The sequence below is a fragment of the Phalacrocorax carbo genome, chromosome 19, assembly GCF_963921805.1.
Source record: "Phalacrocorax carbo chromosome 19, bPhaCar2.1, whole genome shotgun sequence".
Classification (NCBI taxonomy): Eukaryota; Metazoa; Chordata; class Aves; order Suliformes; family Phalacrocoracidae; genus Phalacrocorax; species Phalacrocorax carbo.
The window spans coordinates 5549754-5573336 of record NC_087531.1 but is presented as its reverse complement, the minus strand read 5'-3'; the positions used below and the strand labels follow the sequence as shown (position 1 = coordinate 5573336).

At 51.9% G+C, this 23583-nt stretch overlaps 1 protein-coding gene across 3 annotated transcripts in view; it reads right to left on the bottom strand.

The window, feature by feature from the left end:
• Positions 1 to 206: 206 nt before the first annotated feature.
• The window catches only part of CTXN1 (cortexin 1), a 36191-nt gene continuing 12814 nt past the window's right edge, over positions 207 to 23583 (bottom strand). Inside the window, exons 1-3 of one of the 3 annotated variants that reach the window (XM_064469660.1) lie at positions 8295 to 8433; positions 2332 to 2445; positions 207 to 1794 (exon numbers count right to left, since the gene is read on the bottom strand). In XM_064469660.1, the coding sequence (XP_064325730.1) occupies positions 1379 to 1633 (255 nt within the window). In that variant the 5' untranslated portion in view covers positions 1634 to 1794; positions 2332 to 2445; positions 8295 to 8433 and the 3' untranslated portion in view covers positions 207 to 1378. Of the gene's footprint in view, positions 1795 to 2331; positions 2446 to 6223; positions 6490 to 8294; positions 8434 to 23583 lie in introns of those variants that run through there. The other 2 variants (XM_064469657.1, XM_064469658.1) reach the window with 2 other exon arrangements.

The following is a 23583-nucleotide window of genomic DNA, read 5'->3' as shown; positions in this document are numbered from 1 at the left end:
CCATGACACCACAGCTCCATGGCCTGGGGCTGATGCTCCTGTCCCACATCAACCATCCCCTGCGGAGCAGCTCCAGCTTGTGCTGGGAGATGTGGGGTCTTGGCTCAGCCAGAGATGGGGCAGCCCACCACTGCTTGGGGAGCCGCTGGTACTCCTCGAGTGCCTGATGGGACATATCAAAGAGCAGAGGAAGAGCCATGTGGGGTTAGCACAGTGCAGCTTTATTTCCATGGTGGGGGAAGAGGTTCTCCCCCATGGGCTCAAATCCCTTAGTACAAACCTTTTTACCAGCCCACAGCCATAACCCACTGTGACTTTCACTAGCCCTGTGGCTAGCTGCAGCACCCCAGTCAACAGGCATGGTTCCTGCAGTTGGGCAAGGAGACAGCCTTGTTCTCCCCTTGGCTACTTACACAGCCCTTCTGACACCTGGATGCATGATGGATGCATGATGGCCAGGAAAAGACCGGCCACCCCCAGCAACCCCCTGGACATGAGGAGGCCACCCAGATGCTACTGGAGCAGGGACTGGCTAGAGTGGGACACCAGTGGGAGGCTGCCAGGCTTGGGCTGGCTGAGGAGCATGTCCCAGGTGTTGTGTGGGACCTTCAATCCCTCCTGGGCTCCCAGAAGGGCTACCCAGGCAGGTCTGCAGGTAGCTGTGTGATTGCACCTTGCTCAGACCATTTTCACCAGTTGGGCAGGGACAGGTCACTATGGTGTAAAGCGGAGAGCAGGCTGCAGGGCTGGACGCCAAAAGGGGGCTGCACATGGGAAGGGTCTCCATCTCCCCCTCACTTGGCGGGGGGGACACTTGGGGCTGCCACACAAAGCAGAACAAAGCCAGCACTTGGGTCTGGTGTCTATAAACCCCCTGACAGACACAGCTCAGCTACAGGGACACACACACACTGGACCATGGTCAGCACTCCCTGGAGGACACAGACGAGGGCAAAATTGGGGCAGGAGGAGGTGGGGGGGTCAAAGCTCTGGCCTGGCACCAGGCAGAGCCACCCAGACCAGGAGCCCCACGGGCCATGGCTGAGGACAGGTCCCGCCATGCCCTGCCCCATCGCCTCCTGCCCCTCACTGCAGCACGCCGTGCTGCCTGGACGCATGGTGGGCAACAGGGACTACATTGAGTCATATCAACCCTCCAACATGTCTCGCCAAGAGTCCTGCAGACTGCGAAGAGAACTGAAAAGTGCTTAGAAAAGAGAGAAATCCCTAGAAAACCCACCCCGGACAGGAGCCCGACCTCACCTCCCTGCCCAGAGCATCCCTGCTGGCCTGGGGCAACACCACAGAGGAAGGGGGGGCCGGGGCCAGCTGGGGTGGGAGGCACACAGAGCACCCAGGCTCCCCCCATCCCTGCCCTCTACACCAAGGCGTAGTCAAACTGGCCCCTCTCCAACCCCTCCTTGTGGTCAGTCCAGGAGGAGGCGGGCATGCGGCTGTAGGGGTCCAGCAGGATGCGAAAGCAGCGCACCATCAGCATCACCAAGAAGACCAGGAGGAAGATGATAAAGGCAAAGACGGTTTTCTGCTCAGCATCCATACCCGCAGTGCTGGCTGGGTGCTCAACAAAGGAGGGGGAGAGCAGTTCATAATCCATTGTCGATGCATCATTCATGGTAGAGGTGAGGAGCGCGTGGGCAGGGCACGTTCGGCCGTCCTGGTACCAGGGCAGCCAGCTTCAGCCTCCCACTGAGCCTGCGCACCCAGAGGTTACTCCATAGCCACTGGCAGTGCTATGCCAAGATCAGGATTCACTCCTGTCCAGGCTAAGAGCTCCTGGAGGAGAAAGCAGAGATGGTGAGGGAGGAGAACTTGGCCATGGACGACACCAACTCTGCTAAATAACCAGGGGCAGGGAAGGGCAGGGAAGAGCAGAGAAGTTCACAAGTGGATCCCTGTTTTTCTAGCAAGCTCAAGAAGCCACTTGTGAGCACATGAAGGCATGGGATGGGTGGGCATCCAGGGCACTGGTACAGAGTTTGCCCCTCCAGTCGTAAATCCCCAGCAGTCCTCTGGAGAGGGTGACCACCCATCAAGGCTAGTGCTGCAGGACACTTTTTGGACCAGGTGCCCTGAATCACAGGAAAATTCACACTGAAAAGGACCTCAGCTGTGGGAGTCAGAGTGGACCGCTCAGGGCTTTATCTAGTCTGGTCTTGACATTCTCCCAAGATGGACACAAGCTTAGAGTTTGTCCACTCCTGTTGAGGGACATGTGTCCAGCTGCTGTATTTCCCTTGGCACAGTGACTACCTTTGGTTTTGCACCAGGTATAAAAGGAGCTGGGTCCCAATGGAGAAGGAGGGCACCTACCTCACTGAGGCTGCATGGGGACACTAGCATTGCTATTGCAGCAGAAAGAGGGGAAGGCTGTGTCCAGCCAGCCACGTCACTGAGGAAAGGTCTCCAGGGTCCAACTTTCTTGGGCTAGGGATGCAAAGCAGAAGGACAAAGAGAGCAAAATAAGTTAGAAGGACCACCATCACTAGGAGTCATAGCAAAACAACCCAAGGCACCTCTGAATTCCTCAGTGTCTCTTGTCTGGATGGAGTTCACCTAGGGGAACATCCACACCAACCACCCCTTGCAGCATCCTGGAGCCTGAGTGCTCTCAGTGCTGTGGGGACTCCAGAAAAAAAAATAAAGCGCCCCACTAGGAGCTATCAGGAAACAGCCAGAGCATCCCCCTGACCTCCCATGCAGCAATACTCTGTCTGGGAGCAATAGCAGTGGGAAAGTAAAAGGCAGAGTCCAGTCCCAAGGCCAAGGCACCCAGATACAGACCAGAGCAGGTTCTGCATGGCTCTGACTCATGCTGAGGACCCGCTCACTTTATCTGCAGCTCCTGGGACACCATGAAGAACAGTGCTTGCAGGCTTTAAAAATAAAGGGCAAGAGCAGCAACAAGGTGAACACATCTGCTTGCTGGCTTTTCACCCCAGTTATTCGGTACTCTCCCTTCCAAAACACATCTCTCATGTCTAGACCAGACATGGGGCATTCTCTTGGTCTGTGCAGCACTGAGGCATCCACCCCTGCCCTCCCTTGGGACAAAAGGCCACCATAACACCCCCGCCCATGGGGGTGGTGAGCCCTGAGCTGGCATCCCTGCATCAATATTTGGCCAGGGTATCTCTGAACCCCCAAACACTGACCACCCCAAAATGGCTGTCTTGGCACTGCTGCTAACACCAGTTTCCCCGTTACTTGCTGAGGCTCCAGAAGTCCTTTGGGGCTGAGCGGGGAGCTTTGTTCTGGTTGGTCATAGGTACGCTATTGCAGGGAAGTATTCAGTGCAGTTCCCCAAAGGGAACCTGTACCTACATCCCGCATTGCGTTAAGGGGACATCGGCCACCCGTAGTGTGACGCCATCCCGAAGCGCCTCAGACTGTCAAGTTTCCATCACGCTGAGGTTTATCCCTCCCCCCCAATATTCCCCCCGACTGAGCATGGGGTGCAGGGGTAAGTCAAATAAGGTTCCCATGGCACGGGTACCACATCGGGAGGGCAGGAGGATGGGGCTGAGTGAACTGAGCTGGAGAAGCTTCCACCTGGGCAGAGATCACTTGGGTCTCCCCTCCCCAGCCAGCAGGTGATGGCTCCATGCAGCACTACCTAGGGGAGGAATACCCACCCATGGAGGACCCTTGATGGGACAGAGCATCCCACTCCTCTCCACGAGGTCTTTGGGAACAGGCACAGCTCCATCTCCTCGCAGAGCTCCTAGTGCCCTGGCGGCCCTCGGGAACGCCCTGGGCTTTGAAAGCATTGTTTTGCCTGGGCACTGCTGCACTCCTCAGCTCAGGGGGGATTCATGCTTCCCATGGACACATCTGGGTTAAGAAAATCCCCCTTCATGATTCTCAGTGCCCTGCTACAATATAAGTGACCCAAGCACAAGTCATGTATCTGGAGGTGCCCAACTGACTCACATCAAAAGTGCAGGGAGGAACAGGCGCTTTCAGGACAAAACACAAGATTTTCTGCTAAATAGTATCCCTAGTATTATATCCTATAGTATTCAGGATAAAGGATTTCCCTCACATTTGGGCTATGTTGCTTTTTCATTACCGTGTGAAGAATCAGCTCTTTATTTCCAGGGAATTTTGAGCAGAACAAAAAACAGCTGATAAGACAGTTAAATGAAGGCAGCTGTTATTTAAGGAACATTTGATTGAGTTTTATTAAGATTCATGTTCCCTTAGTAACTAAAAAGAATACATGAGCAAGGAAATCGCTTAATAAGGACAGAACTCACAAAGGAAGAGGATCACTGTCAACAATTCAGCAGCACTGTGATGAAATTTTTCTGGGTATGAAACACGAATTAAATGCTAATTTGGGAATGGCAAATAACTAATGAGATATTTATTTCAAAAGAAGTACAGAGCAGTGTTTACTGATGCAGGATGCCATCTGGTGTGGAGGCCTCACCCTTCCCACTGCAGACACCTCCAAACTGAGAATCTGAGTGGGCAGAGAAGGGAGGTTATGGGATCTCAGTGGGGATGGGGCTGCATAGCGCTGGCATGACTCAGCCCGCTCTCTGGACTGCACCCAGACACTTCTGCTAGCACCAGCTTATTCCACCCTTTTAAGTCCTTGCAGGTTTTTGACCAGGAGGCAAGACCTAGAGATAGCTAGTGGATGGGAAAGCACAAGCACCTGGAGAAGAGAAGGCTGCAGGGAAACCTTATTGCAGCAGTTCAATTCTTAAAGGGTGCTTATAAGAAAGATAGGGTAATGGTTTTAAACTAAAAGAGGGAAGATTTAGGCTAGATACAAGGAAGACCTTTTTTTCCAATGAGGGTGGTGAAACACCAGCCCAGGTTGCCCAGAGAGGTGGTCGATGCCCCATCCCTGGAAACATTCCAGATCAGGCTGGACAGGGCTCTGAGCAACTTGATCTAGTGGAAGATGTCCCTGCTCACTGCAGGGGGTTGGACTAGATGGCCTCTAAAGGTCCCTTCCAACCCAAACCATTCTATGAGTCTATGATTCAAAGAAGTGTCCAAAGCAGAAACAGAGACTAATTAGGGAAAGCAGCTGGAGGAAGTTGTCTGTGTCAGCCAGAAAGCAATTTCTGGATACGAACATTTCGAGTATTGCTTATTTCCAATTTACAGTGGAGTAACATTGCTCAAAAAAGAAAAAAATATGTTCCTCCTTCCAACAGGTTACTCTCACCAGCAAATAAAAGATGAAGCTGGAAGCCCTGGCATAGCCGTGCTTCCCCCTGCGCCAGCACACAGTCCATGCTCTGTGCGGCTGCTGCGCAGGGGACAGTGAGTGGGGAGCCCAGCTCTGGATTCAGGGGCGAAGTGATAAGGCAGCTCTCCAAGTCATGGGTAAATTTGTCTCAAGGTGCTGGGAGGTTAAGTCAGCTTTGCAACGCCTGGCACTGAAAGGTGTGTATTTTATCAGCAAGAATTAAAAAAAGGCCAACATGATTTGCACAATAAAGCAGAATTGCACCAGAAAGGCTCGATCTGCTCAAAGAGTGAAACTGGAAGATGACAGGACACGACACAGGTGTCGTGGATGCAGGCCAACAACTAGGGAATTACTCAGTTTACACACTTTTAAATATACCCAACTTAACACTTTTAAATAGACATTTGCAATTATATAACAATGAGAAAGCAGCGCTAGTTTGGATGGAAGAGAGCTAGGAGGGGCTCAAATTCAAATGAAGCTTTTGTAGAGACTAGAATAAAATTACTTCACACAGAATAAGAACTGGAGCAAATTCATTAGGAGGGTGCTAAATTAATCCCACTTTGAAAAGCACAACCCTATTGTTGCTCCCCATACAAACCTGAGACATCTAGGAGAAAAATTCAAAAGACAGATGCAGCCAGGGTCCTGGCAATGCCTAACAAAGATGGTTCTGTGGCCAAAATGAGCAGGGCAGAGGAGCAGTGTAGCGCAAGCACTAACACAGGGCTCCAGCAAAGGGCTGAGAGCACATCTGCTGCTCTGTGGGAGCCAGGGGTCTCACAGAACCTGGCTCCGTGTGCTTCCCTTGGTTAACATTCATTGCATTGCTGCACATGGTGCACAACCGCCTGTTGCAACCAGACAGCAGATGCGATCTCCAGGGAGATACGAAAGCAAACACCCATGCGAGGATTGCAGGCAAACAAGTTCCTGCCTAAGCAGGAGGATTTCTAGAACCTAAGCTCCTTAGAGATGGGAAAAGGCTTGCAAGTGCAGCAGGGCTGTGGTGCTCCCTCCATCCATCCACTTCTGCGCTTCCAAAGCAAAGGGTCTGTCTGTCCGAGGCAGGTCCGCTTGCCCCGGCTGGGATGGAGGCAGCTGGACACCTTTCTGGGAAGTGCATCCTTGTGCTTGGCACTGCTACATGGAGCTCGGGAAGCAGCTGAATTCTTGGCAGGGTTTACATTGCCTTTTTCAGTAAATGCTGCTGCTGGGTCAAATGAGCGAATCCCCCTGGGTTACTGCATGGCTGCCAGTGTAAGCACGACCAGAGGCTCAGCCAGGGGAAGCTGATCTTCCAACGGGATGCAGATCCCTGGAGTGAAGAGCTGCACTGTGTCCTCAGAGGTGTTTCTGCCCCATATTAAAGCACGTTGTGAACCTCCTAGCTGGAAGATGCTGAGGACACAGGGCTTTGTTCTCCAGCTCCTTTATGGGATGCACCCTGGACCTGTGAGCAAACAGGGCTGGGACTATCCAGATATATTTGTTTTCCCTTCCTATGCATCCTAAAGCCAAATTGCTGTGCTGTCCCTGGAAATCTGCTCCTGTCTTTGCCACCAACTGCTGCACTTGTTGCTGCAGGGCTTACACAGGGGCTGTCCTTCCTCAGCAGACAGCGAGGCTCAGCAGGGACAAAGCTGTGTCCCATTTCAGGAATCCAGATTGCTGGGAGAGCAGTGTGTGCAACCTCCCTAACCCCAGCACCCTCCACCGAACGTCCCCTGCAGGGAGGGACCCTCCTGGTGGGTACATACGTAGTACAGATAACACTGTGCCCCAGAAGGGATGCTGAGACACACCCACCCCCCCACCCCCCCACCCCCCCTTCTCTGCCTTCAGCCTGGCTGTGTCTGGACCACCTACGGGATGCATCTCACCCTGGCCGCACAGGCAAACACCAGGCAGCTGCCCAGGGACAGGCAGTGCCAGTGTCTACTGAGGTACCACAGCCCACGTCTGGGCTAGGGAGCCCAGGCTAGGGAGTCTGCTAATGCTTGTTACCTACAGCAGGATCCTGGGGGCTCCTCCATGAACCTCTTCCATCTCAGCCCCTCTCCATCACATGGCCCTGCGAGGGCTCAGCATATGGACAGACAAGGACATATGGGGTCCAGGAGACATCCTGCCATGAGTCTGGACCAGCTCCCAGCTCCTATGCCCAAGGAGGAGCCCAAATCTCAGCAGGATTTCCCAGTTGGTCTGATGTATCCAGAGGTCCCCTCATGCTCTAAAGCCTGCTCACAACACCTCTCTTCAAGCACCTACCACCACAAGGACAGGCTGGGACTCCAGCCCAGCCCAACACGTCTGTACCCCAAACCCTGGTGTAAGAGCTTGGCCAGTCTTCTGCTAAACCAGCCCATGGCTAATGGGAAGGCCACCTCCTCCACCACTGCTTCTCCAGTCCCGTGCAGGCACGCATTGCAGCTGAGCCCAGCAGTAGAGGAAGATGAGCATACCCTGGACATAGAGGGGAGGACTGAGCAGACCAGGCCAGGGCAGGAGCGTGGGACCCTGAGTGTGAGGGATGTCCCATCTGCTTTGATGCAATTGAAGAGGGGCAACCCTTCAGCCAAGGGGGAGGTTTAGCTCAGCCCCAGCTAAGCAGAGATGCTTGCCCCCACCCCCAGTTCCAGGCTCTGTGATCCCTGGTCCCCCTGGGGGGCACGGGAAGCTTGGCCAAGTGCAGGGCACAGCAGCACACCCATCACATGCCACCTCTCCTTGGTCATCCCAGAGCACATGGAAAACCTACCACTGCCAAACCAAGCCACCCAGGAAGAAGGTAACCCCCCCAGAAAGGTTGCTCCCGACCATCCCACCCCCAAAGCCCAGCCTCCTGCCCTCTCCATCCAGACTTGACAACAGCTGTCAGAAGATACACTAATCCCCAGCACCAGACAAACAAAGCTAGCCCCATCTCCTGAGCCCACCAGCACGAGGGGTGGGGGTCCCTGGCAGCCGAGCACAGAGGGAACTACCCACCCTTGCACTCCCCAGCTCTACTCCCTGCAGGATGAGCACTCGCGAGGGCATGGGGCATGGATGGTACCTGGCTGGCATGGGCTCCTGGCTCCATCACTTGCCATCTTGAGGGAAGGAGCAGCCACCTCTCTCCTGGAGAGTGCACAGGGAAGGCAGCTGCTCTTCACTCACGCTGGAGTGGGTTCCTATGGCAATGCAGAATCAATTATAATAAAAGGTGGAGCACAGCAATTGGAGATGAAAGAAGTTTCGTGAGCTGCCTGCCTGGGAAAGCCATACTGTGGGAGAGCATAGGGCTGGGGGCTGAACCTGCTCAGCCCCAGGCTACAGCTCCTGGATCCTGTGTTCCCCCCACCAAAACTCTCTCTAATCCCCAGGGCAACGTGCCAGCATCACTGCCCCTCCAGGACATCCAAGACCCCTGTCTGGCCACAGTGTGCCTGTGTCTTTCCCAGACCCACAACCCTAGTCCTGGCAGCCTGAGATGCTCCAGGGCACACCCCTGCCATTCAGGCCACTGCCTGCTGCTCCCAGGACAAGGGACTGCGCATCAAAGAGATGCTGGGAGCATGGCAGACCACAAAGATGTTCAAGGGACCACAAAAATCTCACTGCAGCCCCATGTGCACCTTCCCACCCCAGGCTCAAGCAGCAATCCAGCTTTATGGGATGCAAAATGCTGCCAGGCTTGCATGGAGTCACACCCAGCTCACAGGGAAACATGCCCAGGCTCTGGGAGCTCTCCAGGAACCTGATTACATGCCTGGACCTGAACCAGGAACCCAGCACAGCCTTGCTGCCCGGCAGTCCCGCACAAGCTCCCAGAGGATGAGCGTGTGTCACTGGCTCTGCCTGCTGCTGCCCCCCACCTGCATGCCCTCCCCACCTCTGTGAGCCAGATCTGTGTGAGCAAACTCGAAGGACGCATTTTTCCTCTCTGGAGAAAAACAACAGGAGCTTTGCAGCCTGGGCTGAGATGCAATTTGGAAGAAGAACTAGCACCAGATGGTTGGTCACCATGACCAGGACAGACTGACCATAGGGTCATTATCCACACCCAGCTTCAAGGCACATCCTCAAAGCTAAAAGATGCAGCAATAGCAGGGTCCAGGGCCCTGCCAGGGGGAGGTCAGCAAGTGAAAAATGACCTGCAAATAAATTTACTTGGTCGCACCATGAAAATCCCCGAGCTCTTGGCACAGCCTGGCTGTCTGAGCTCCTCCCAGGGCCCCAGCAAGAGGATTTGGCCATTCCCAGCCATTCGAGGAACATTTTCAGGTCAAGCCCTGGGAGCAGGATGCCCCTTTTAGCACACTTTCTCCCTTTATCCATCACTGCTTTGGCCACGTATGGCTCATGGCACCTGCTGAGCAGCAGATCATTGCACACGCAAATCCCCATGAAAGAGGGAACAGAAGAGAGCTTAGGTCCTGGCGTACAGGAGCCCCAAGGGGATGGAGGCAGGTAGGAGGAGGAGGAGACTTCATGTGAGGGAAACCGGGGGGACACCCACTGCTACCTGCTCTGGAGAAAAATGGACTCATCCCTTCTCATCCAGGTGCTCAGGAGGGGACAGAAGAGACTCCAACTGTCTGTTGGAAGCACCTAGAAGGGTGGAGTAGATGTCAAGGTTGCATGTAGCTGCTGGGAGCTGATGCAGTCCCTCCCCATGTTGCTTCCTCTTCACAATTTCAGCAATTTCCCCAGTGCAAAAATTCATCACCAAACCATAACATCAAACTCCTCTGTGTGTAAAGGTACCAGAGGAGCATAATTGTGATCACCAGCCCCTTCAGCACAGCGCAGCATGCCCCCTTCCTACAATGAGGTGAATCACTGTAAATATCCGGAAATAACGACCCAATTTCCTGCACAATCCATCTGAGCTGCTAATTGAAATGTTTTTTTCTGAAAGGTGCCTACAGAGAGCATTCTCATACTTAATCAGGGCAGGGAACGCTCACTGCCTGGGGCAAAGGGGAGACAGGACACATTAGTGGCCTCCCTGCAAAATTAATGTTGCTTTGCTAGTCACCTGTCCTCTGGCAGGACTGGGAGCGCGTGAATGAACAGTTCCTGAAAGCCACCTTCACATCCACTCATGGAAGTGCCATGGGAACCTTTTGTCTCAGTGGTTCCACTGTTTGTGGAGCTGTGTCCCCTGCAAGACACAGGACCTGCTCGTGCTGAGGATCCTCGGAGCCCCCTGCTGATGGGTACCCACTGGCAGAGCATCCTCCATGCAGTCCACCCCACCCCAACTCATCCCAGTCCATTCCAGCCCAGCCTAGCTCAATGCAGTCTAGTCCAACCCAGTCAAGCCCTGTCTAACCCCCGCTTTGGCCCCACAGCCATGATTTTCAAGTGTCTCATGTACCATGATCAGCCAAGTAATCTTGCCACATCCTGAACATCACAGCTCCCAGCCAGGATGAGACCTCTGAGCTGGTCACACACCAGCAGTGTCTAAATTCACGATAGCAGCTGGTCCCTGAGATGATGGCATGAGTTTTCATCATTTCCAGCTGTTGCTTGATTTTCAGACCCAAATTTCTGTGGACTTCTCCATGGTTCATTTGCCCCATCCCTTTCCGAGCGACTGTGTCTTTCCCAGTCACCCTTTGCCCTAGGCTGTTAGGTTGTGAAGACAAGGGAGCACAAACCAGCCCCTCTCCAGGTGTCCTGGCAGTCTGCATGCTTTCTGGGAAGAGTTCTGCTCCAGCCTTTGCTACCACCATTCCTAAGCCTGATTCCTAAGCCTGACTAAGTCCTCAGTGCCTCCCCTGCCTTCCCCCTCTCTCAGAAGCCAGCTGGGTGCAATGCACAGAGCTGCCGTGGAGACCCAGGCTGCAGCCAGCACCCTGCACCAGCCCAGAAAGGCCCATCCCGTGCCCTGGGGCACCCTCTGTCCTGCAGCTCCTGTGTCAGACTGTGACAGCAGCTCTGCTCCATGGTGTCTGACTGTGGCTGCATCTCAATGAGCTCCTGCTGATTTTATCTCATTTAAACTGATGAAGGTTGGTTGTGCAAACACAATTACTTCAGCTGAGGGCTCTCCATGAGCTGAGCCATGTTATGTGTTGGACAGGATTTCCCTTGCTGGGATTGTCTCCAGCAGAGCAGACTACATCTGTGACACCGACTGGTTTCTTCGCACTGAGCAAGAGCCAGGAGCAGGGAGAGTGCTGAGTATGCAGGTGCCCAGCAGTCCATGCCTTCCCAAAAGCACAGGGAACAGAGTATCTGTCAGCAGCAGCAAAGCCTGAGTGCAGTGAAGACCCTCACTATTGCAACCTGGGTTGCTCTGGAGTCTTCCCCGCGGAGCACAAAACCACACCAGGCATGGGGGTGTGTGTGTGTGTGTGTGTGTGTGTGTCACTCCTTGCTGCAAAAGTGGCAGCAACTTTTACTGTTCTGCCTGGTGGCATCTTGCAGAGGCCAAGCAGGTTTCCTCCAGCCCAGAAGTTTCCAGCACTGGAGGCAAAGAGCCCATCAGAGCAAGGCTTCCTGACCAAAGGAACAGACCTTGTGCTGGCATCCCCCAGCTCTGGGGTCTGTGTGGGGAGAGCAGCTCTCCCCTCCTTTAAGGAACTGGCAGCAGTATAGGCACAAGATGGCTTCAGTGACTACATGTGCAGGTACCCCAAGAGCAATGATTCTGGGCAAGTCACCCATGCATCCCTTAGTAGTCAAGCCATAGTGTACACAGGATCCCAGGTCCAGTATAGGCAGGATACCAGCCCTACAGGACACAGAGCAAGACCTGTAGCATATGCAGGATATCTCTCCCATGTCTCCCAGGACACCTGCAGGCAGCTGGATGGGTGTATGTGTAAGCTGATTGCATGGAGATAAAGATTTCAGCTGTATCACTGCTTGAGCTGGCCACCTACACTCCATACAGGTGGGAAATATTTTTAAAAATTAACCTTAAAAAAATAAAAAAACACAGTAATGAACTATCTTAACCAGGATGTAAAACCAGTGCACACCACATTGTGAACTGCAGCTGAGGGCCAGCGTAGTGTGTGCGCGCTCGCCTGCACACCAGAAAGGGCTGCACTGCTGCAACCAGGTGTTAGAGCCTAGGAAACCAAGAGCGGGCAATGCCACCATGTCTACACCTAGCCTAAGAAAAACATCATCCTGGGAGCTGCTGCCTGGGGGCTCCTCTGCCTAGTGCCAAAGGAGGTGGAAAAAGCCCCATGAAGAGAAGAGCAACACTGGAGCATTCAGAGTCCACTTGTGGGCCGTGGCCCACCAAGCTTTGAAAGGTGCAGAGCTTCCCCACCCCCCTGCACCCCTGGGCACCCCTTCACACCACTGGCACATCTCCCGCAGCCCCCAGCACAGCTGAGCCCACGAGCGCGGGCACCCGACCAGCCTGCACGCACACGAGGATGTGTCCTAGGCTTTGAGAGCAGAGAGTCCTCTTTTCTCCTACTTTTATTTACTGCACTGCACTGATCCTTGCCCTTCCCAGCACGGTACCCTCGTCCTCTGTCCCTGAGCAGAGAGAGGAGCCCTGTCTGTGCTGGAAGCCTCACTCCAACTGCTCTAATACTTTTGTACTGAGATTCCTCCCCCCTCCTTAAGTCTCTGTTAAAAAGTACGTGCCTGGGGGAATTGCTATGTGGGGAGCTTCCCACTCTGCCCTCACTTCTTGGAAGGGTTTCAGAGTTGGAGGATATCCTTCTGCTGAAAATTTTGCCTCTTGCAACAAAAAAACTGGATAAGCCTCAGGGAAACTCAGGACACAAGTTCCCTGAGGCACACAGAAGACACTGGCATTCAGAAATATCGATCCTGACTGTGCTTCAGAGCATGGATTTAATACCGCACCACAGCCTGCACAGTCACTGCCCCAGCTAAGCACCAGGAGGGGCGGTCCAGCCTTTACATTATGCTAAACTAATTGCGCTATGGAGACAGCGAGGGAGTTTGTTCTGCCTGGACTTAAAGGAATTGATAATTAAATGAGGTTCAGCTTTTGCATTATCTCACCGCTTGGCCAAGCACTTTTGAAAGAAAAAAGCAGAGTGTTTCTCTAATCAAAAATCTATTCACCTATGAAATGCAATAAATCTCAGAAAGGGATCTAAGCACTTAGTGCTGACAAAGTGATATTGTAAAATACTGCAGTGGTTGCACTGGGTAAAACCCTGTGGCATGGAATGACTGTTTTTGTCTTTGAGGACAGTGACTACAAACACACACTTGGATGCTTTGGTTCAAGGCAAAAATAGTTGCCCATGGCTCAGTGAAAACCATTATTTATTCATGCAGGTTTTACTGATTAAAGATTTTAATTTGACTGCCAATGGCAATTAACAAAAATTAACTTCTGACATTGTGAGACTGGATTGCAGCAAGTGCTGCTGCTGCTGCTGCTGCTTCAAAAGGGCTGGACAACTCCGGAAAGCTTCTGGCCTCTCCCTGGTCTGAAGGCAACATGCTGAGCTGCTGCAGGCTGCTAAGGCGGTAAGGATGGAGCCAGGTCAGATGCACCAACTCCCTTTCTCAATCCCCTGAGACCAGCAGGGCTGGTGGCACGCTCCCATCCCCTTTCCTGGAAAGTAGAGTGCTGACCTGAACCTTCCTTCCGTGGGCTGGGGTCACATTTCTCAGCATGCTTGGGTGACAATGAGGGAAGAGCGTGTCCTTTCCCGCACTCATCCAGAGCACTGGGGAGGAGCTGACTCCTCCATAATGGCAGCTGATCAAGCAGAGAATTGCACCTCATTACTCTTTCCAGCGAGCCAAGTTCAGCTTTGCAAAGCTATTACGGATAACATGAATGATGCTTTATAGTTGACCTGTTCTTTGATATCTGCAAGTGTTGTGACCTCTCCCTGGCCTCAGCAGCTACCAAGAGCTCCCTTAACCATTACAGAGAGGAGAGGAGAAAGGAGGAATCATGGTCCTTCAGATACTCCAGCACCTGTAGAGTTCATGACAGTGTCACCTCTGAGTCCTCTGCAGCCAGGGACTGCTACAGTCACGGTCAGCCCTGGAGAGGACCAAGTCATGCCAGGGAAAGGGCAGGGGGATGTGCTTCCTAGGCCAAATCTTGGAGGGTGAACAGGCAAGCACAGTGCAAAGCAGAGGTAGTAAGACCAGCTGCCCCGGGCCCCAAGCCTGCACATTCCCTGCCTGTTTGTATCGGGTGAGACAGAAGCATCTCAAAGGTCACTCCTCTCTGCTCCCAGAGGCTGCTGCTGTCACAAGTTCTGCCTAACAGACATAGTTAGTCTTAAGAAAATCCAGGATGGATGTGTCACCAGTTGCTGTGGCTTTGATGGCTGGCATTAGTCAGCAGACTGTTGATGATGGACTATCAAGATCTGCTACTCGATCACCTATGTTTATCCAGCTTGGTCATTATAATTCTCTTCCACTGCCAGTAACCAAGAGAAAGAAAGAGCACAAGGGCTCATGGGGCCAGCGTAAGTGCACAACCTGAAGCTGGAATGCAAATTTGGAGCTGCCACCAGACAAAGACCAGGCTTTAAGCAAACAGTTGCTGTCTCTTGAAACAGCTCCTCCTTGGGGGAAAAGATCCCTTGGACTCAGCATAGCCAAAGCCAAAGAAGCACTTCCCACACGTCCAGAGAAGCGACTCTGCTGTCCTCACCAAACAGCAACGCCAAGGGGTTGGCCAGGTAATTGGCAGCTGCTGGATTAAGTCCCCAAATCCACAGCTAAGGAACCTTATTGATGTTGCAAGGTCAAGCCGCTTGAAAGCTGGGAATTGCCAGACAGAAGGTCGTCTCAGTGACTTTAATTAGATCCCCTTCTGCAACAGCATTATGATACAGCAATTAATGGCAAAATCACTCACTCTTTCTTCCTATGCCAGGGCAGCTGTTCAATATCTCTGCTTATTTTCCTTTTTCCACATTTGGCCTTGATGTTCCACATGCTGCATCCAACCCTGCTTGGACTATAGGACTGTGAAACCCCTTCACATTGCTATGGTGGATTCAAGCTCCAGGTGAGCTGAAGAATCACCCTCCCAGGACAGGGGGTGAGGACAGATAGGGGTTCTGGAGGAATTTGTTGCTGGTTTCAGTCTCATCTCGCCAGATGTATGAACTGACATTTTCTTCCCATGGACAAATGTGGGCCAGTGAAAAGGTAATCATCACTATCTTTTGTTTCAGGTTCTATTCTAAAAGACAGAGGTTTTATTTGCAACAAGAAGCATTCCTCCAATTTCATTTAAGCCAGTTTTTTTTTTTTTATTTATTTTGAAGGAAAATACATGCCCTGTGGTAGTTCCACAGCAAGCTCTTGTAAACAGGTAGAGCTGGGCAGAGTGACAAGCAATCAATATATGATTTTACAACAGAAGCCACCAGGCAACCCTGACTCTACAACGGACAGGAAAATGAGGGAGGACCTGATCTTTTTACCCCAAATCTAGCACATGTGACTGCTGAGGAAGACAGAGCTGCAGGAGCCCTGTTGCATGTGCCACGTTGCACAATGGATCTGCTAAAGTCCTTGAAATACCAGCTCTGCTCCTCCTGAGATGGGAGGTTGCTTTCATGCTCCTTCCCCTCATCGGATGGTCAGGGACCTTCTCATTCCCAGTTCCATTTTTGTCCCAACCAGGTCCATACAGAGATGCCCAGACCTGCTGGTCACCAGGGACCTTTCCTGCCTGCGTGGCACAGGCTGAGACCCCTCACGTGCCTGCAGGCAGGACAAGGAATTGGGCTGGCACCACAGGGCTGACGTGAAACACCCGGCTACTGCTGTGCTGGGGGGCAGAGAGGGAGCATGCCTGCTTCACTCTAGTGTGAATCATTAAATAAAATGTCCCCTTCCTGACTTCAGTGTGTGTTAGTGAAATAGCTCTATCAAAGCTGCCTTGTCAGGAGACAAGAAGTATCTTTCTGCTGGGATTATACAGCTGTGGAATTATCCCTTGTCTTTAACAAGATCAATTAATTACTTCAAAGTCATTTGCAGTAATAAATTAACTTCTCTTCCTTCCTCCCTGTTAAGCTGGAGTGTAGCTGCTGAGTAAATAGAGGTATCTGGGCAGGCACACAGTGCCCAGCTTGAGACCCCCGTGGCTAGGCTCTGAAGCAGATGAAGGATGAATTTTGCTCCCTGGAGGTCTCTGCTGGGTTCCCTCAGCTAACTGCAGGTCTGCAGTCCAGATATGCAGGAACCTGGGCAGCTCTCAACAGAGCTCCAGGGTCTCCCTGTCCCCGGTTGTCACAACCATGGATGCACACATGCTCTCCACCACCCCCCCTGAACAGGCATCTTCAAGCTGCAGAAGAGTTCACGCCTTGCAGCCCAACTCATTCATGCAGATGGGGTTTACCTTCCTGTTTCTACTCAGACACCAGTTAAAGCAGCACAGAGAGCTGCCCCAAACTGTCCCCATATCTCCCTGCCCTCCTCTCAGAGGTGGCCAGGGCAAGGGGTCCCTGCCTGGGGAGTCTGTCTTGGGCTGGGATGTGAACAGCGGGTGGAGGCTGAGAGGCTGGAAGATGTCCAGAGGAGGCTGAGAAGGGGAAAGAGGTCCTGCAGCAATAGTTTACAGGGGCCAGGCAACACAGACAACATAAGGAAGAAATCCAGACCTTGAGTCCCAAGGAGAAGACTCCTGAGGTCTCTTCAGACAGCCCACTAACAGGGGGAACTAGGAGCTGAAGCGAGACCAACAGAGGGGGAATGCACCCACAGCTGCGGACAATCAACCTCTGAAACAAATTCCTACAACCTTCAGTCAAAACCAGCCATTTTCTAGTTGAGGCAGGGTAGGTTTCTGATAGACCTGCTGGTAAACAAAGAAGAATGAATGCAAAGCTGCTCCCTGCCCGATTGCACTCTGGAGTGTTTCAGGGGTGTCTCCTGCTCCAGCCCTGCCATCAGTCCTGCCTTGAGTCTTGGCTGTGTAGAGGCAGGAAGAGCACTGGAGGGCATGGGCACAGCAACATCAACCAGGGCCCAGGCTCTTGGTCCCACCAGCCACATGAGGACAGCCCTGGTGACTGGCTCCGTCAGACATGCATTGGCAGCAACCGAGCCACCAACCCTGCAGCTTTCTGGTTGCTCTTTTCTTGCCATGGGCCTACACAAGTAGATTGTGTCCAGTCTAAGACAGGCTTCGTCCTTGGCCCATCTTCCTCCACCCGGGGACACCCATCTGCCTGGATCTGGAAATGGTTCTGTCAAACCCAAGCCCAAACAATGGCAAAGGGAGGAGCATCTGAAAAGCAACATGGTTTTCAACAGATATATTCAAATGATGTGTCAGCCCAGGTGACATGGAGGCTTGGGGACACAAATTGTGTTGACACCTTCACTGGGACATGTTAATCTGGTCCTAGATAATTCACACAGAGAGTCTAGTGATAAAGAGAAGCATTCCCTGGGCAGGCTCTTTCTGAAAGAATTTGTCACCATCAGTAAATTGCTGGGAGATTTATTTCTGCTAGCCCTAAAACTGCACACAAAGTAATATGATTTGTTTGAACTCTTTAACATGCTGTACTTGATTTAAAGTCTGTTGAACTATCTTTATTTTCTTAGCACATTATTAATTCAGATTCTGGCTCTGACGTGAAAGAACTGAGATGCCTCTAGAGTCTATTATTTGGGAAAGAAAGGAATAAAGGGCAGATGGAAGGGCTTAGGCAGCATAAAACCAGCTCAGTGTAACTTCAAGCTAGGAATAAGCAAATATGATCCACGTCTTGCACATCACTTTTCTTCTTCATGCCTACAGCTTTGACCACGTGGAGATAACCCAGCTCCAAAGCTCCCCAGGCATCTTGTATCCAAGATTACATAAATGTATTTCACCCTCTTCCACTCTCTGACTTGCAATCTGGGCTCTAAGGCCAGGGCAACAACTCAGTTTTCACTGAACAGCTGGCATATTGGACAACAGCCACATCCAACCCTTCAGGACAATTTGCCAGCTTTTGCAAAACAACTGATCAGCCTATGCACAATTCAATGAATCTTTCCTTCACAGCAGCGCCTCTAAGGCCCATGGTGAGGAAGCTCATGCTTTTAACTAGGCTTGGTGCCACAGTTTGTGGCACAATCTCACCAAAACTGCCAGTTCCAGCATCCATCTCCACTGAACCTAGAGGTGCAGGGTTGAGAACCTGGGGAAGTTTTCAGCCCAGGATTGGAGCTGGTGTCATCTCCAGCAAGGACCCACAAATAAGCATAGAAATGCCAAGGAACATGTCTTCCACCTTTTTTTATTATTATTATTTTTATTTTACAAAAAGAGCTAACTTCCACCCTGTGCTGGCTGAGACCAGTGAGTAAATTGCATACAGGAACCTTCCTGCATTTAACCGCCATGTCCCTGAGCAGGGCTGTGTAAAACAACTTCAGCAATTCCTTGGCTGAAAAAAAGCTCCCAGTGAACATCTGCTCCGAAAAGCAACAGCCTTTCAGTGTCTCATTAGGAAGTTCCCCAGGAGAAGGAGCAACCTTTGCAGATGCTAAGCTTTTGTTTGCTGTGCCCTGACCGGGACCAAGTAGTCTTGGGCCAACAGGGAGCAGGGGGTCCCCCAGTCCCAGGCAATGGGACCTCCAGCCCTGGATGAGTGTACTCAGCCTCATTAAACTCAATGCTGAAACCAAGATGCACAGTCACTGCTTCTGTAGATCAGGACTCTGCCAAGCTGGCTCCTCGGGGCTGTGCTGGCAATCTGGAAGAGTGCGAGAACTGCAAGCTCTTGATGCTAATTGCTCGGCTTTGGCAGTTGTGCTCCTCTGTCTTCTTCTGGCTGTATCCTGATACAACCGGAGACCTCAGACACCTTCCTTCAGGCACAGCAGAGATACTTCCACCACCCTGAACACCTCTCCTAATGTCATGGGGGAAATTGCCAGACTATTGCCAGTGGGGAGCACATGGGCATTCTCCATGCTACAAGCCACTCGCTCTTGGTCTTTGACCTGCCCATGCTGCTTCATCTCTCCCATCATCTTATCAATCAATTTAGGGCTGTTCTGGTCCAGTGCTCTGAACTATTTATCCTCAAACACTTAACAGCCACGCCTGAATAAGAAAAGCAGCCACATCAGTGGGGAGGCAAAGCCACCTCTAGAGGAGATCAACCCACACAGGGTGCCTGTTGCCCCCTCCTGATGCTTCATCAGTGCAATTGCACTCCCAGCTCATCTACCTCTAAGCCTGCCAGTTCCCGCAGCATCTGAGACTCCGAGATCTGGAGTCTGCACAAGCCTGTGGCCAGTGCAGGTTGCCATGGTACCCGCAATGTACCTTAACTGCATTGACATGAACTGCAAGGTTACAGCACGGCTTTTCTCATCATGCTGCTATAGCCCAGTGGTCTTCATTGCCTGGCACAGCTCCAGGGCAGAGTTAAGGTGCTCAGATCTAATTGCTGTCTCTATACAGTTTACTCTGTCTTAACAGTGAGCAGAGCTTGGCGTGGGATCACTGCCACCTCCCTCACTAGCTTTGCTTTTATTCCCTTAAATCACTGATTCATATTCTCAGTCTTAATTGCATCATAAGCCAGTTTTGTCTAGAAATCTATTCCAGGAGCAGGAGGGTGCCTAATATAAAAATACTGGAGGGACTGCACCTGCCTGCACCTCCCAGAGATGTGGGCATCATTACAGTGAGGGCTGCTGCCAGCAGAATGCGTCTATCAAAGCACCATCGTGCAAAAGGGCTTAGCTCAAGGAGCTAAGAAACAACCCCAATATTCCCCAGTTCTCCCAATAGTGATGGCCCTGCTCCTGTGGGGCTCCGCTGGATCTCCCCTCTGCCCAGGGAAAATTTCAGGTTCCAACACATCCACCCAACATCTGCATATGATGTCCTGTGGACTCTAGAAACCCCAGAGAGCTATGGCTTCTTCACCCAGAAACTCAGCAATGCCAATGGGAGAAGAGTCAGAGAGTTCGGACTTCAGTGAAAATCTGTTCAACAAAGGGAAGGGAAGCTGGTGCCTTATTTTGCTTCAGATTACCTAGAAATCACCGGAGAGGCAAACCTCGCTGGCAGGTGGACCAGCTGGGTCACGGCAGGCGCAGATGTCCTGGTTTTGCTGGGTTTCAGATCGAAGGGCTCATGCATTCACCTAAACTGCTCTGGGAACCTGAGCTGCAGCCAGAGGGATGGAAAAAGGATGCCAGCTCAGAAAGAAAGACAGGCATTGGGCCAGTGGGAACAGCTTGGTTAAGCTGGGCATCAATCTGAGATCTAACACATTTCAATCAGCAGGACTAGATAATCTATGCTGTGTCTCCCTTGGAAAACTAGTGCTTAAAGTCAGAAATATTTAGTTGGAATTGCTAATTACTATGTTGAGCCAGGATATGTGGTGTGCTGGTTTTGGCTGAGAAGGGGTTAATTCTCCTCACCGTGGGGGGGCGGCTGCCTTTCCAGCTTCCCGCGCTCTGCCGCGTGGTGGGGGGGGGGGGGGGCTGGGAGGGGCGGAGCCATGGTGGGGACGGCTGGCCCCGACTGGCCAATGGCAGGTTCGTTCCGTACCATGTGACACCATGACCAGTATATTGGGGGGGGGCAATGGCAGCGCGGCGTCGGGTGGCTGTGGCATGTGTGGTTTGTTTTGGCGGTTCGTTCCCCCTCTCCCCTCCCCTCCCTTCCCCCTCCCCCGGGGCTTTGCGCCTCTCGTTGTTCTCCTTTACATTGCATTTCTACTGTCGTTTCTTTTAATTTTAATTATTAAACTGTTCTTATCCCAACCCACGAGCGTTACCCTTCTGATTCTCTCCCCCATCTACCGGTGGGGCAGTGAGCGAGCAGCTGTGTGGGGCTGAGCTGCCGCTAAACCATGACAGTCTTTTTGGCGCCCAATGTGGGGCTCAAGGGTTGGAGATAACAACAGCTGCTGGTCACAGCACCATGTTGTCCTTTTTGCAGTTGGTGTTAAAGATTGGTGTTGGTTTGTTGAGTCTGCTGTGTTCTGCTGTGATTAGTAATGTTTTGCCTATGAGATTGGTTATACAAACACTCGTTTTCAGCTTTATCTGGTATTTGGGGTTTTTCCTGAAACCGTTACTGTACTTTGGATACCACCTTGTTGAGGCAATTAGCAATTATACCTCCTCCTCTGAGAGATTTTATATGGAGGAAATACAGAATAGTACCTTTGCAACTTTGTTCTATGATGCCTGTGCCTTTGTTACAAAAAGGTTGTTGTATCTTGAACATCCTTGGGTGGTTAAGGTGCACTTATTGTTAGATTTTGGGCATGTTGTTTTGGTTTTGACTAAGCAACTTAAGAATATCACCCAGAAATCTGCCCCGAGGCTTGATAGTTATGAGTGGCAGGGCATGTGGGATAGCATGGGCAAATACCTAGGGCAGTGGGCACCCCCAGTGTTTTGGAGTTTCACCCCCGAACAAGTGCAGAATCCTGAAAAACTAGTAGAATATTTGGAGAAAGTATGTTGTTATGCTGGGAACTCCAGAGAGACACAGATCACTGCAACATGCTGGGGCCTGGCCCATGCATACCGAGCCCTGCTCAACAGTATTCAGTGCCCCCAGGGGGAAGAGAAGGTCTCTGGATTGAAATGCAAAGTGACTGGCACTGTAGTCACTCCAGCCCTGAGGACAGGCACTGCAGCCACTCAAACCCCCGTGACAAGTACCGGAGCTGGCTCAGAAAATAAACCCGTAGCAGTATCAGTTGCCCCCATACACAAGACGAAATATTGGAAGCGGACATCAACTCGTTTAGAACGGGATGATGAAGAACCAGGGCCATCGCGGGGAGAGGAAGGAGAAGTAATAAATGAAATAGAGACCACCCGATCCCTGTCCTTAAGCGAGTTGTGAGATATGCAAAAAGATTATAGCCCTCGTTCAGGTGAGCACATTGTCACCTGGCTGCTCCGATGCTGGGATAATGGGGCCAGTAGCCTGGAACTAGAGGGAAAAGAAGCCAAACAACTGGGATCCCTTTCTGGGGAAGGGGGCGTTGACAAAGCAATTGGAAAAAACCACAAGCCCTCAGCCTCTGGAGGCGACTCCTGTCTGGAGTGAAGGAAAGGTGTCCCTGTAAAGAAGATGTTACATATCGCCCAGGAAAATGGACAACTATGGAGAAAGGCATCCAGTATCTAAGGGAATTAGCTGTGTTTGAGGTGATTTATGGTGACCTGGATGATCAACGGTCATCCAAAGATCCAGATGAAGCCGAGTGAATACGACCCATGTGGCGGAAGTGTGTACGGAGCGCACCATCTTCGCATGCAAACTCATTGGCAGTGATGTCCTGGAAAGATGACGAGACACCAACGGTGGCAGAGGTGATAGATAGACTCCGGGATTATGACACAAATATCTCTTCCTCGCTTGTCTCTGCTGTGGAGAAACTATCCCAAGAGGTCCAGCAACTCAAAGAAGATCTGTCCTACTCCCCACCTCGACAGGGCAGTGTCTCAGCTGTTAGGAATAAGTGTCCTTTGGCTCAAAGAAGGGGATACACACCACGGGCCACCCTATGGTTCTACCTGCGTGACCACAGAGAGGACATGAGGAGGTGGGATGGCAAGCCTACCTCAACCCTACAGGCACGAGTGCGTGAACTGCAAGGAAGAACAGTCACTCAGGGAGGCTCCTCCAGGAAAGCTGCTGCTCCAGTTTCCAGCGAGCAAGTCCCCAGACAGAGGAGTAGAAGCGCTGATTTTATTTCTAAGTGTAATAGAGGGACTCCTGATTCACATTTACAGGAAGTGAGTTGTGACTGCCATGATCAGGACTAGAGGGGCCCTGCCTCCAGCCGGGTGGAGGAAAGGGATAACCGGGCTTACAGGACTGTGTGGATCCGATGGCCTGGCACGTCTGACCCACAGGAGTATAAAGCTTTAGTGGACACCGGCGCACAGTGCACCTTAATGCCATCAAAGTATTTAGGGGCAGAACCCATCAGCATTGCTGGAGTGACAGGGGGATCCCAAGAGCTAACTGTATTGGAGGCCAAAGTGAGCCTAACCGGCAATGAGTGGCAGAAGCACCCCATTGTGACTGGCCCAGAGGCTCCGTGCATCCTTGGCATAGACTACCTCAGGAGAGGGTATTTCAAGGACCCAAAAGGTTACACGTGGGCTTTTGGTGTAGCTGCCTTGGAGACGGAGGAAACTGAACAGCTGTCTACCTTGCCCGGTCTCTCAAAGGACCCTTCTGTGGTGGGGTTGCTGAAGGTCAAAGAACAACAGGTGGCAATCGCCACCACAACAGTGCACCGGAGGCAGTATCGCACCAACAGAGACTCTCTGATCCCCATCCATGATCTCATTCACCAACTGAGGAGCCAAGGAGTCATCAGTAAGACCCACTCACCCTTTAACAGTCCCATATG